Source organism: Oryctolagus cuniculus, chromosome 4 (assembly GCF_051225735.1).
Source record: "Oryctolagus cuniculus isolate XC-2025 breed Fujian yellow rabbit chromosome 4, ASM5122573v1, whole genome shotgun sequence".
In the NCBI taxonomy this organism is placed as follows: domain Eukaryota; kingdom Metazoa; phylum Chordata; class Mammalia; order Lagomorpha; family Leporidae; genus Oryctolagus; species Oryctolagus cuniculus.
In genome coordinates, this window is record NC_142870.1 from 12,481,800 (window position 1) to 12,495,113 (window position 13,314).

At 53.8% G+C, this 13,314-nt stretch overlaps 1 protein-coding gene across 10 annotated transcripts in view; it reads right to left on the minus strand.

The window, feature by feature from the left end:
- Positions 1–12,522, minus strand: part of EVA1C (eva-1 homolog C) — an 89,764-nt gene extending 77,242 nt beyond the window's left edge. For 3 of the 10 annotated variants that reach the window (XM_008267184.5, XM_089330587.1, XM_002716806.6), the window contains exon 1: positions 10,723–12,516. In XM_008267184.5, coding sequence (XP_008265406.3) covers positions 10,723–10,882 — 160 coding nt within the window. In that variant the 5' untranslated portion in view covers positions 10,883–12,516. Of the gene's footprint in view, positions 1–10,722 lie in introns of all 10 variants that reach the window. The other 7 variants (XM_089330586.1, XM_089330588.1, XR_016232282.1 and 4 more) reach the window with 6 other exon arrangements.
- Positions 12,523–13,314: the final 792 nt, after the last annotated feature.

A 13,314-nucleotide genomic window follows, 5' to 3' on the forward strand; every position in this document is an offset into this window, starting at 1 on the left:
GAGGATGGAAAAATCACTCTCTTCTCTGTCTCTCCTCTTGATGTTGCTCTCTGCCTTTCAAATAAGTAAATAAATCTTTTTTTTTTTTGACAGGCAGAGTGGACAGTGAGAGAGAGAGAGACAGAGAGAAAGGTCTTCCTTTGCCGTTGGTTCACCCTCCAATGGCCGCCGCGGCTGGCACGCTGCGGCCGGCGCACCGCGCTGATCCGATGGCAGGAGCCAGGAGCCAAGTGCTTTTCCTGGTCTCCCATGGGGTGCAGGGTCCAAGCACCTGGGCCATCCTCCACTGCACTCCCTGGCCACAGCAGAGAGCTGGCCTGGACGAGGGGCAACCGGGACAGAATCCGGCGCCCCGACCGGGACTAGAACCCAGTGTGCCGGCGCCGCTAGGCGGAGGATTAGCCTAGTGAGCCGCGGCGCCGGCCTAGTAAATAAATCTTAAAAGTAAAAAATACTACTGCTTTGCCTTTAGTATTTTCTAGTTTCAATAGGCTACACATAGGTATAAATTTATAGTATTTGTCTTGCTTGAGAGGTTTGAATCTGCATCTTTCATCAATTCTTGAAAACAGGTTCTAGGATTCCACTACTTTGAGTGCTGCCTCTTGTTTAACCTGGCTTCTCTTGCTGGAATCTGATCAAATATATGTTAAACCTTCATTCTATCCCTTATGTCTTATAAATTTTCTTCCATAGGCCAGCACCGTGGCTCACTAGGCTAATCCTCCGCCTACAGCACTGGTACTCTGGGTTCTAGTCCCGGTTGGGACATCGGTTCTGTCCCAGTTGCTCCTCTTCCAGTCCAGCTCTCTGCTGTGGCCCAGGGAAGCACCTGGCTCCTGGCTTCGGATTGGCACTGCACACCAGCTGTAGCAGCCATTTGAGGGGTGAACCAATGGAAGGAAGACCTTTCTCTCTCTTTCTCTCTCACTAACTCTGCCTGTCAAAAAACTTTTTTTTCTTCCATAGTTTCCATGTCTTTACCTTCTTTGCTTAATTCTGGATAATTTCCCTCCAGTTTTATTTTCCAGCTCATTGTTTCTCTCTTCAGCTATATCCAATCTGCTCTTTAACCCATCTAATTTAATTTTAATTTCAATGAACATATGGATATAGACTTATTCAATGAATATTCTATATACATAATTTCAATGAATATACTTTTCCATGGATATAGACAATCATTTCTTTTTCAACATATTTGTTTTTTCTCTATGGACTAAGAACTCTGGTGTTGCTGTTGACCATTGCTCCTACAATGTAATTTAGAATTGTAATTCATATTCAGCAGTATTTCTCCCATAAAAATATTGAGGTTCTTGTGTTGACAACATTTCCATACAGGGAGTATCCATTTTTTTAAAGATTTACTTATTTATTTATTTGAGAGGCAGAGTTACAGAGAGAGAGACAGAGACAGAAAGAGAAATCTTCTACTCATTGGTTCGCTCCCCGAGTGGCCACAATGGCTGGAGCTGGGCCGATCTGAAGCCAGAAGCCAGGAATTTCTTCCATATCTCCCACATGGGTGCAGGGGCCAAGCACTTGGGCCACCTTCCACCACTTTCCCAGACTGCTCACAGAGAGCTGGATGAGAAGTAGAGAAGCCAGGACTCGAACCTTTGCCCAGGTGGGATGCCAATGCCGCAGGCAGAAGCTTAACCTACTAGGCCACAGCACTGGATCCCATGTGTTTGTTTCGCCATATGCTGTGACAACTGTATTAGTTTCTTAGCTTAGGTTTCCCAAGAAAAGTAGTGTGCATTCAAAATCCAGACTCTCAAAAAGGCCCTGATTAGGCATTTTAAAGGGAAAATTTTAAAGATATATTTATTTGAAAGGTAGACCATCAGAGAAGGAGACAATGGCACACACACATACACACACACACACACAGAGCAAGGGAGATCCTCATCTGTTGGCTCACTCCCCAGAGGGCCACAACTGCTAGGGCTGGGCCAGGCCAAAGCCAAGGGCCAGGAACTCAGGGTCTCCTACATGGGTGGCAGGGGTCAACTTTCCCTGTCTTCCCACGCACGTCAGCAGGAAGCTGGGCTGGAATCGGAGCAGCAGGGACTCAATCAGCACTCCGACAGGGACCCTGCTGTCGCAAGCAGCAGCTCTACCCACTACGTCACAACACTAGCCCTAGGAAATCATTGTTTTCTCCAATCCTAACCCAGGCGGAGACAATTGTTCTAGTCATTTTCTTTGTAAGAATATTGATTTGTTTTATCTTTTTATTAAATATTATTCCTTCAAGGTCCTGGCTTTATATAGAGATCTTTATTCCAGTTCCAGTCTGTCTCGGTCTACTGTGTCATCTCCTGCCCTTATGCACCTGTTAAATCCTGGTTGTCAAGACCATCAAACCCTAGGGAAGCCACTTGGTCAGCACCAGCTAACTCCTCTGGTTCTCTGCTCCCCATTTTTGTTCCCAGAACGTTCCTTATATTCTTTCCCTTCCACATTCAAAGGATGTTTATGTTTTGGTCATCAGTTCTAGGTGTATTCTTGGGGAAATAACTTCAGAACACCATCCACCATATTTTCAAAAACATATTACCAAAACTAATCTACAATTAATTCTTTGGAGCTGGATGGTGCTATCTTGAGACAAGACATGGAATGAACAATACCTGTAAGTGATGGGAAAGAGAGTTAACTCCGGAGGCTGGTGCTACGGCCTACTGGGTAAAGCTGTCACCTGCAGTGCCGGCATCCCAAATGGTTGTAGATTTGAGTTCCAGCTCCAGCTGCTCTATGTTTGATCCAGCTCCGTGCTACTGAGCCTGGGAATGCAGTGGAGGACAGCCTAAATACCTGGACCCTTGGGAGACCTGGAAGAAGCTCCTGGCTCCTGGCTTCAGCCTGACCCAGCCCTGGCCATTGCAGCCATTTGGGGAGTGAACCAGCAGATGGAAGATTCTCTCTCTCTCTCTCTCTCTCTCTCTCTCTCTCTGCCTCTCTGTAACTCAGCCTTTCAAATAAATAAATAAATCTTTAAAAAAAGATTTGACTAGCAGGTTAAGAGGTAAGCAGTACATAAGTGCCATTACTTTAAACTACTCGCAATGTACTTATTGTATGCCTCAGTATCAGAAAAACTGCAGGGGAGATGGTGTTGTGGTGCAGTTGACCAAGCCTCTGCCTGCAACACTGGCATCCCATATCAGAGTACCGTTCAAGTCTTGGCTGCTCTGCTTCCAATCCATCTCCCTGCTAATGCACTTGGGAAAGTAGCAGATGATGACCCAAGTACTTAAAGTTGCCACCCAATTGGGAGATCCAGATGGCGTTCCTGGCTCCTGGCTTCAGCCTGGCCCAGCCCTGGCTGTTGCAGCCATTTGGGGAGTGAATCAGCAATGGAAGACTCTCTATATATCTCCTTGTCTCTCCCTCCATGTCTGTAAATCTGCCTGTCAGATAAACAAATAAATCTTAAAAAAAAAAAAAAAAAAGAATGTGATGAGCATTAAGCTGACAGAATGGCTGTGAATACAATGACTTTTATAATATGAACCCCAGGGGCTGGTACTGTGGGGGAGTGGGTAAAGCCACTGCCTCCAGTGCCGAAATCCCATATGGGCACTGATTCAAGTTCCGGCTGCTCCACTTCTGATCCAGCTCTCTGCTGTGGCCTGGGAAAGCAGTAGAAGGTGGCCCAAGTGCTTGGGTCCCTGCAACCACATGGGAGACCTGGAAGAAACTCCTGGCTCCTGGTTTCAGATTGGCACAGCTCCAGCTGTTGCAGCCATCTGGAGAGTGAACCAGTGGATGGAAGATTCTCTCTCTGCCTCTGCCTCTCTGTAACCCTGCCTTTCAAATAAATAAATAAATCTATAATAATAATAATAATAATATGAACCCCACCAGTAAAAAAACATTTTAAGAACACATCTTCAACATATATACAATTATTTATAAATTACATGTTATCATATTGTCAACTCATGTGTTCCATAGAAACAAAACCTAACTCCATTTATTTACTTACTGGAGAGACAGAGAGATCTGCATCTCCTACTTCACTCTTCCAAATGCCAGCAATGACCAAGACTGGGCCAGACCAAAGCTGGAAGCCCAGAGCCCCGATCAGGCCTCCCACGAGAGTGGCAGAGAGCTGATTACTTGCACTGGGACTACTGCCTCCTGGGGTCTGCATTAGCAGGAAGCTGGAGGCAGGAGCAGGAGCTGCGAACTGAATCCAGGCCGTCGAGCGTGGGATGTGAGCATCCTAACCACCAGGCTAAATGCCTGCCCCTAACACCAAGTTCTAACATCTTCCTCCTCCACTCCTCTGGATCCCACAGGAGTGCATCCACTTCGGAATAAGCGTGAGGAAAAGGTGGGCGGTACGGACGGGAAGAGGGCAGACTACTCAGTGGGCGCCTGAGACAGCAGTGCACCTTCCATCAGCTACAGTCAGACGCGGGTGGACCACAGGGTTATACCGGAACTGAAAAATTCTTATTGCCTAGTGACACAGAAGCTGCCAAAGCATCCTAACACAAGGCATTCCTCACGTGTTTGTGGTGATGCTGGTGTGACACCCACTGCACTGCCAGTATATAAAAATACGCCCGATTACGCACATTATGTAAGAAGTCACTATGTCACCAGGCCATGTATTCACTGCACTATACGTATGCCATTGTCTCGGTCCTAGTTTACTGGAAGGGAGCATGCGTGTTAGAATGACAGCAGCTCATCCATCTCGTGCTCACCGAGTCTCCTGGTTGCATGGAGAGTCCACGCCGAGTGTCTGACCCACACCATCACTGCTTGTGCGCATGTACACTGTGACATCCCCACAACAGCTAAATCACCCAGTGCCGCGGTGGTCAGAACGTGCGCCTTCATCCAGTGACCTGTGACCCTGTCTAGACAGCTCAGGCAGATTGTGGCACTTTTTTCTTTTTCCAGCCTTCTTCCCCAGCTCAGTACCCCTGAAGGCCAAATCTCTCCATCTGGCCGGACCCCTGGGTTGGAGGCTGCCTCTGTCCTGGTTTTCCTGGCTCAGTGGCCTAGGATCAGTGAGCAATCCTCCCTGGGCTGAACTCCCATCTGTGAGAATGGGGGCCAGCATTGTGGTGCAGAGGGTTAAGCCGCCACCTGCAACACTGATATCCTATGTGCCTGCAGGTTCAAGTCCCGGCTGCTCCACTTCCAATCCAGCACTCTACTAATGCACTTGGGAAAGCAGCAAGAGATGGCCCAAGTGCTTGGGGCCCTGCATCCACTTTGGGGAGATCTGGATGGAGTTCCAGGCTCTCATCTTTGGCCTAGTCCAGCCCCAGCCATTGTAACTATTTGGGGAGTGAATCAGCAAATGGAATTTCTCTCTCTGCTCTCTCTTTCTCTCTCTCTCTAACTCTGCCTTTCAAATAAATAAACAAATCTTTAATATATGTGTATATAAGTGAGGCTAATACTGACTGCATAGGGTTGCTATGAGAGTGAACTCAGATAACACTGAGCTCAACTAATGTTTCCTCTGGTCCTTTCTCTTCCTTCCCTGAAGTGTTGCCAGGCTGCCCTTTCCTATTATAAAGCACCTGGGAGACCGAGGCCATCAATAACGGGAGCACTGAGCGCCCAGACGCCCCTTGTCTGCCTTAGAAAGAGCCGGCAGAACATTTCCCAGCCGTGGGCACTTTCCGTGGAAACGGACGTGCAGATTGAGATGCCTGGTCAGCCCCTGAAGACATTCGCTCTGTTCTTCTTGGGTTGCTGGCTGGCTTTTCACACCATAAAAACATTTTAAGATGAAAATACCCTGGAGAGGCCAGCGCTGTGGCTCAGTGGGTTAAAGCCCTAGCCTTCAGTGTCAGCATCCCATATAGGTGCCGATTTGAGTCCTTGCTGCTCCACTTCCAATCCAGCGCCCTGCTGATGCTCCTGGGAAAGCAGCAGAAGATGACCCAAGTGCTTGGGCCCCTGCACTTATGTGGGAGACCTGGAAGAAGCTCCTGGCTCCTGGTTTCAGCCTGTCCCAGCTCCAGTCATTGCAGCCATCTGGGGAGTGAACCAGCGGAATGGAAGCCCTTTCTCTCTCTCTCTCTCTCTCTATCTCTCTGACTCTACCTCTCTCTTTCAAATAAATAAAATAAATCTTTGGAAGAAAGAAAGAGAGAGAGAATAACCATAGGATAAAAGGATGATGTGGCTAAGGCAGAATGCAGTGCAGAGGGGAGTGTGTGTGCACACAGGTGCTGGGAGGAGGTGACGAGCTGGGAAAAGGCTGCCCTGGTCTCCCTGGGGATACCCAGCCAGGCCTGTGGCTCTGCAAGAACTGGCGTGGTGCAGTAGGCAGTCCTCTCCTTACGGCCCCAGTGCAGGGGGCCCCCTCTCTGCAGCACATTCAAAACATCCAGGAACTTCCACAAAGTCTCCAGTGCCTGGCCCATGAGACCAGAGGCCGTGGGGTGGGATCTTGCACACCCCCCACGTCATCCCGTGTAACCGGGGCAGCTCGACACCTATCAGGAGGAAGAGGCAGGACGGGAAGGCTCAAGCTGTCCAATCCACCTGTGCTGCCTCCCTGGGGACCTGCTTCCCACTCTCAGCGACTGAAGTTCTACGTTCCGAAATGCCCGGCCGATGCAACAAAGCACTGCCGCTCAAGTTCACGGGTTGGGCTGCGAGCGATCTGTGTCCAAACACACATGTTGCAGGCCTGGCCTCCAAGACCCTACCCTATGACCTCCACAGTGTGTTTGAAGATGGGGGTGATTGAGTCAAAATGAGATCGTTAGAGCGGGCTCTAGAGCAAGAGGATGCTGTCCTTTTTGAGAGGCGACTGGACGCAGTGTGTCTGCAGGAGGAAGACCCCGTGGAGACGCAGAGCGAGAAGGGCCTCTGTGAGCCCACGAGGGAGACCACAGAAGGATCGATCTGCTCTTGGACTTGCAGCCTCCCCATCTGTGAGAACAGACTTTTCTGTGGTGCCTTTGTTGTGGCAGCTGGAGCTCGTGAACACAGTCCAACACCGCGAACCACGTGTTGCTGGCGCGCGGCTGCCGATGGCACTAGTAGAATCCCGGGCCACCTGTGTCACACAGCGACTTTTCTTTGAGATCTGGGGACATTTGGGAGGAGAAGAAGGACCTTGAAGGCTGCCCCCAACCTCCCCTCCGCTTCCCTCATTCACACTTTGAGTCCCAGGGCAAAACCAAACGTGTAAACACACAGTCAATACCACTTTGTCCAAGTGGCAGGGGTGCCCCAGGAGTTCCAGTGGGAACGAGAACCATTTTCCACTCTTTCCTTCCTCTCTCCCCACTCCTACGCATAAGCCTGTCCATCGCTTTGAATTTCTTTGAGAAATGAGAAAGTAAAAGAACAGGAGAGAAAGAGAAGCAGAGAAAGGGAGACCCAGCCTGCCCTTGGCCGAGAACCCACACAGTCAAACCATCAAAAACCAAGTCCCGAGGGGCCGTGCCAGAGACACACTGGACACCACGCTTGAAGGCAGAGCAAAATGGAGACAATCCCTTGGTCACCATGGCTAGAACCAGAAAGAGCACCCCTCCCTCCTCTCACCTCTCATCTGCCCTCCAGCTCTCCGGACAAAGAGGATGCTAAGGATGACATGACACTTTTATTGTTGTCACTTTTAAAAAAAAAAAGATCAGCGATCAATTTGGACCTCTCGGGCCAAATGCTGAAATTGGGAATGCAGTCAAAAGAACAGAACTCCGTCCCAAAGAGGGAGATGGACGGGAGCCAAGCACATTTTGAGTGTAGGATTAAGGATCAGAGACACTAATTTTGCGTGAACTGCTCTTGCCTTCACCAGGATGTATTTTTAATGCAGTGATGATAGCCTTCCAGTGGCCACTGGCAAACTCTCAACATCTTTGTGGAGGAGAGAGAAGAGGGTGTTTAAGGGCCTATTTCCTAGCAGGCTTGGGGGTGATTAGCACAAGTCACGAGCACGTGGGGGGAGGGGGAGGCCACCATGCCGCTTCTGGGTTATTAAGAGTGAGATCCGATGCTGGAATCCCTAGGGCAAAAAAATCAATGACCCAGGAAAACGACACCAGCTGACAGCCCCAGGGAAAGGCTTAAGTTACTTTCCAAAACTCTGCCCTGTCCCGGTACTGGACAGATAATGGCTGGGACCCTGGCATTCTGCCGCTTTGTTTTACAGGATCTACCATCCCGGTCCTCCTTTGCAAGGGCAAAGGGGTCCCAAGCTGGCTCCGTTCTCTGCCAGTTTTTGCTGTGTTCCTCTTATTTAGAAATCAAGCAGGTATCTGCTTTGCTGAGCGCTGCTGTCTAGCCCTCAGCTACTGCTGCAAGGCTGGTGGGGGAGGGGTCTGCCATCTCTTTATGGACCTGTGCTTGGTGTGTATACACTCCTCCAAGAAGGAGGAGCCTTCTTGTCCCCAGATAAACAGGCAGCCAGCTTTGAGGCCATGGGAGCTCGGAGCAATGTGATCAGGATCCACTGCTTCACCAAAACATTCGCCCAAACATCTTTAAAGCTTGGGACTTAACCCTTTCAGCTGTTCATCACGTAGCTGGGGGCCCCTAAGAGTCGTTAAGTCTTCATTCCAATCAGCCAACTTTGGGAGGCTTCTCTTTCTCTTTCTCCCCTCACCCCACGCTCTAGTAGAATGTAGGTTTCAGCCCGAGTATGCCTGAGGTTTGGGAGAATACTTATGTTTCTTATGTTTCTTTCCTTCTCCCAAAAAGGCTCCCTGCTAACTCTCTCCTTGGAGGACATTGATCAGAGGAAAAATGGGGCCGGGCTGTGGGTGGATCTGACATCCTCACCAACTACTGCTTTCGCAGGGGCATTTTAGAAGCTAGACCGGCAGGCTGGCGCTGTGGTGTAGTGGGTTGTCTTCACCTGTGGCGCCACCATCCCATATGGGTACTGGTTTGAGTCCTGGCCGCCCCACTTCTGATTCAGCTTCCTGCTGATGGCCTGGGAAAGCATTGGAAGTTGGCTCAAGTGCCTGGGCCCCTGCACCCACGTGGGAAACCCAGAAGAAGCTCCTGGGTCCTGAAAATTGGGGAGTGAACCAGCAGAGGGAAGACTTCTCTCTGTCTCTCCCATTCTCTGTAACTCTGCTTCTCGAATAAATGAATACATCTTAAAAAAAAAAAAAAAAGCTGGAGGTCACTTCCATGGGGAAAGCAGAAGGAAATGGCTTCTATCATTCATATGACTTAGACCTCTGTCAAAGCATGGGTCCCCCTCAGGAATGTGGGTGGTGACCTGCACAGTGTTAGAATATTGGGACTGCTTCCCTAGAGAAACAAACTCGTCTATAATCTGTGAAAACAACCTGATGGTTACATCGCAGTTGGCCTAAAGCAATATTTGTTCAGTTGCAGTGGTGTCACTGGGCTCGTCGGATTCCAGTTCTTTCTTACATTAGTCAGAGCTAGGTGATGGCTCAGCCCAGCACTGCTCTCCACCGCTCAGATCAGCAAACACAGAGCTTTTCTCGCAGCCAAGCAAGTTCTGTTAGGAACAAAAATAAGTCAATAGCATCTGAAAGGGGAGACGCGTTTCACCCAGCATTCTTACCACAAAGGCTTGATCTTGCGGTGCTGGATTTTAAGGGCTGAGGTTTGCTTGCCAAATAGGCATATCTTGGCTTCCTTCACTAGGCAGGATCCCTGCCTTGATATTAAATATTCAAAGCAAAGCACCTCTGACCTAAGGCTCTCGGCTAACAATGACATTCTCTGTAAGTGAACCAGAAGCCCAGCTCAGCTTCCAGCTGGCCAGTGTTCCTCGCCGCGTACTAGTCTCCAGCACCAACAGCACCCACCAGGGGCTCACTTCATTTACCAGAGTATCTTGCAAAAGATGCTGCGTGGCCAGTACCTGCAGGACATATGCAAAGTCTGGAAGATTCCTGGGGAAGGAGAAGTGGGCTGGGCTGGGCTGGGCTGGGGCAGGGTGCAGGCCTTGCCAGAGAGAGAGAAAGAGGGGAGAGAGAGAGAGCTGTTACAGTTGCAAGGACAATTGTACCAGAAGCAAGTGCAACCACTAAGCATCAGCACGTGCTCCCGTGGCCATGGCCAACCCTGAAACTCCTTTCTTTTAGCACAGTCACCTCTGTAACCCCAGAACAATCTGAGATCCTCTTCCAGGGCATGAGTTAGAATTCCCCCGAAAGAAAAGTCCCGTCGCTGACTCGGGAGGAGGAGGTCCTTGTTTCTTGTAAAGGGACTGGAGAGGGGGCGCTGACGCACTGCGGAGGCACGGCACGGCCCTGGGTGAGTGGCGTGGGCTGCTCCACCGGACACCCGGCCCCTGCGGGATCCCTCCTTCCCTCCCGGTACGGGCTTCAGACCCGGTGCGCTCCGGGCTAGTCTTCTGGCACGGATACCTGGGAGGCTGGCTGGGACGCCCCAGTCTCCGCGGGTGGCAAACAGAACGCGACTCCTCCAACCACAACACGTGTACTCCAAAAAGCGGCGCGCGGTACAGAGCTCAACCTCGGGCGCCTCCAGCGAACGCGCGCGCGCGGCCAGGCCAGGTCCGCGATGTTGGGAAATTAAGGTCAGCGGCGGGGCGAGAAACCCTGACAACACCACACATGCTTCCTTGCCAAGGGCTCACATCAGGCAAGGAGACTACGAACGCGACTCAACTTTAATTCAACTTGGCCGTGGCCCTTGGGAGCCAGCAGCCAAGGGCTCCGCCGGCGCACGGCGGCGCTGGGGGCGCACGACGACAGAGCGCGCACTTACCGGAGAAGTCCGTGAGCGCTGCGATCTCTTTGGAGCACACCAGGACGGTGCAGTAGAAGAGGCGCAGGAACTGCCCCGGCGGCTCTACCTGCCTGCGGAGGCCGGGATGCTGGGCGGGCTGGGGCGCGGGCGGCGGGCGCGCGTGTCCCAGCAGGAGCATGGTGCGCGGCGGGGCGCGGGCCCGGGGCGCGCGGGGGATTGCCGGGCTCTGGGTGGCGTCACATGGCGGGGCGAGCGGGTGGCTAGCGGCTCCGCGGACCCCCCCGCCGCCTCCCGGCCCAGGCTGCCCGAGTCTCCTCCCCGGCGCGGCCGGGCCCCGGCTCCCCAGCAAAGGGGAGGGGGCGGAGACCTGGGGCGGGGCGAGGAGCCCCGGGAAGGATCCGCGTAGTTTCCCCGAGAGGAAATCTCCGCTGCCGCCGCCGCACCGGAGGAAGCGAGGGGGCTGGCAGGGAAAGCGTCGCCTTCGCGAGCCCCACGACTGCCGAGGTCGGTCCCTGGCGCGCTGCCCGCCGCCGCCAAAGGCGCTCCAAATAGCGTCCCAGGGCCGGGCAACGCCAGCGCCTTCCAGGCCGGGGTCGCAGCCCCGGAGACGACCCGTCACCCCGTGCCCGGCCCGCACTGGCTGCGTGCCAGCTCACCCCGGCCGCGGGAGGAGCGCGGCCGGTGCCCGTGACGCACTTTGGAGCCAGCGCCGCGCGTGCAGTGTGGGCGCCTCCAGGGCGGGGCGGAGCGGGGCCAGCGGGAAGGTGGGGTCCTGGAGGCGTGGGGTCGCGGCGCCGCCACCCCGCTCCCGCCGGGCGGGGTGCCGGAGCGCGCGCACTCATCCTATGTCACAGAAAGCCACCCTGAGCCCCGGCGTTTAGCCCAGGTTCGCGCAACCTGGACAGGAACGAGCCAGGGGTCTCCACGCGGGGCTGATGGCTCCCGAGCGGGTTTCCTCTCTCTCTCTAGCCTCCTTCGGGTGCTGGTTGTCCTCAGAGCTGGGAGATTTGACACCTGACCGGGCGTACACAGCCGCCTGGCGCTCATAATTGGGCTTTGTTCTTTAAAATGGGCCACAGCATCTTTCTGAACCTCTCGATTACCGCGCAGTGTGACCCACGTTTGGGCACCGAATCCCCGGGGCGAGGAGCGGGGCTGCGAGGCCTTGGCACCCGGGAACCCATGACAAGTGTAGCGCGGGGGCCCCGCGGCCGCGCGCCCTGGGACCCCCCTTAGACCCGAACCCTGAGGCCCGGGCCGGGCCGGGCCGGGCCGGGCGGCGCCGGCGGGAGGGAGGAGGGCCCGGCGGGCGGGCGCTGGGCACAAAGTGTTCCCGAACACCGCGAAGGGCCTGCCAAGTTCGCGGCGGGTCTGACGCGGAAACGTAGATAATGAGGCCCCAGGGCGGGGCCGGGCGCGCGGCCCCGGCGGCCCCAGGGCTGCGAAGGCCCCGGCGAGGCCGCGGGAGAGCGAAAGCGGAGGCGCCGCCCGCGCCCGCGCCGGAGGTGAGCAGCCGAGCTGCGGAGGGGTGGATGCCGGCGGTGCCACTGTGTGCTCGCCTCGGGCTGGGGCCGCAGGACGCGGGGTCCCAGCCCCTTCCATCCGTCTGGGGATGAGCCGGTAAATGCTGAGCATGGGCGACCGTGGGCTGGGGACCCGGGCGCCAGGCACAGTGGTTTTGAAAATCTGTCTTAACAAGACTAGCTCTTAGCGTGCGTTTTTCTAGGCTGGGGCATCTGAGCCTGGAGGAGTCAGGCGAGGATGCCCCGCACTTGGGAGCCGTTCAATAAACCATGTTTGCTCAGAAACTCGGGTCCTTTTGTATTTTCTGTCCACTCCTCCGTCCAGTTGCGGGTGACCGTTCACTGCTAGGGGTGGGGACTGCTGGTCCAGGGAGGGGCCCCGCTCCCTGAGGGCTGGGCGTCTGCGCTGGCTTCCAGATGCCAGTGGGGGAGCTGTTACTGACAGTGGGTGCACCTGTCAAGTGGCTAAGGAGCAATCCGGGGTAGGCGGTGAGGACTTAGTGATGTGCCTGAAACAAGACCTGGAACACAGCAAGTGCTGGGTCAGTGTTGGCCATTATTACAGCCGGGAAGACACACGCTGAAGCCACCATGCGCTTTTATGGGGATGTGTGACCCAAGGGGTCTTGGAGGCGAAGGAGAGTCCCGGGAGATGCTAGGGAACACGTTTTAAGGCAAGATGAGGGAGGGAGCTGGGAAGCTGGCCCAGCAAGAGCAAGCTCAAGCCAGGTGTTTGCAGGAAATGAACAATTGAGGCAAAGGGACCGGCATGTTGAAATCCATTAGGAGTGTGGCCCTGTGGGAGAACAGAGAGAAGTGTGGCATGGCTGCAGCAGACCAAGGAGCAGGGTGTTGGCCAGGCCGGAGCCCAGGTCCCTGGAGACCTTGGGGATCAGTTCCGTCTTTACCTGCAGGTGATAAATGGTTGTCAGCAGCAGTGTGACATGACTAGATGCTCTGGCTGCTGAGTGCCAATGGACCGGAGGGGTCAAAAGTAGGTTCAGGGACCGGCGCTGTGGAGGAGCAGCTAAAGCTGCTGCCTGCAGAGCCAGCATCCCTTGTGGCATTGGCTCCAGTCCTGGCTGCT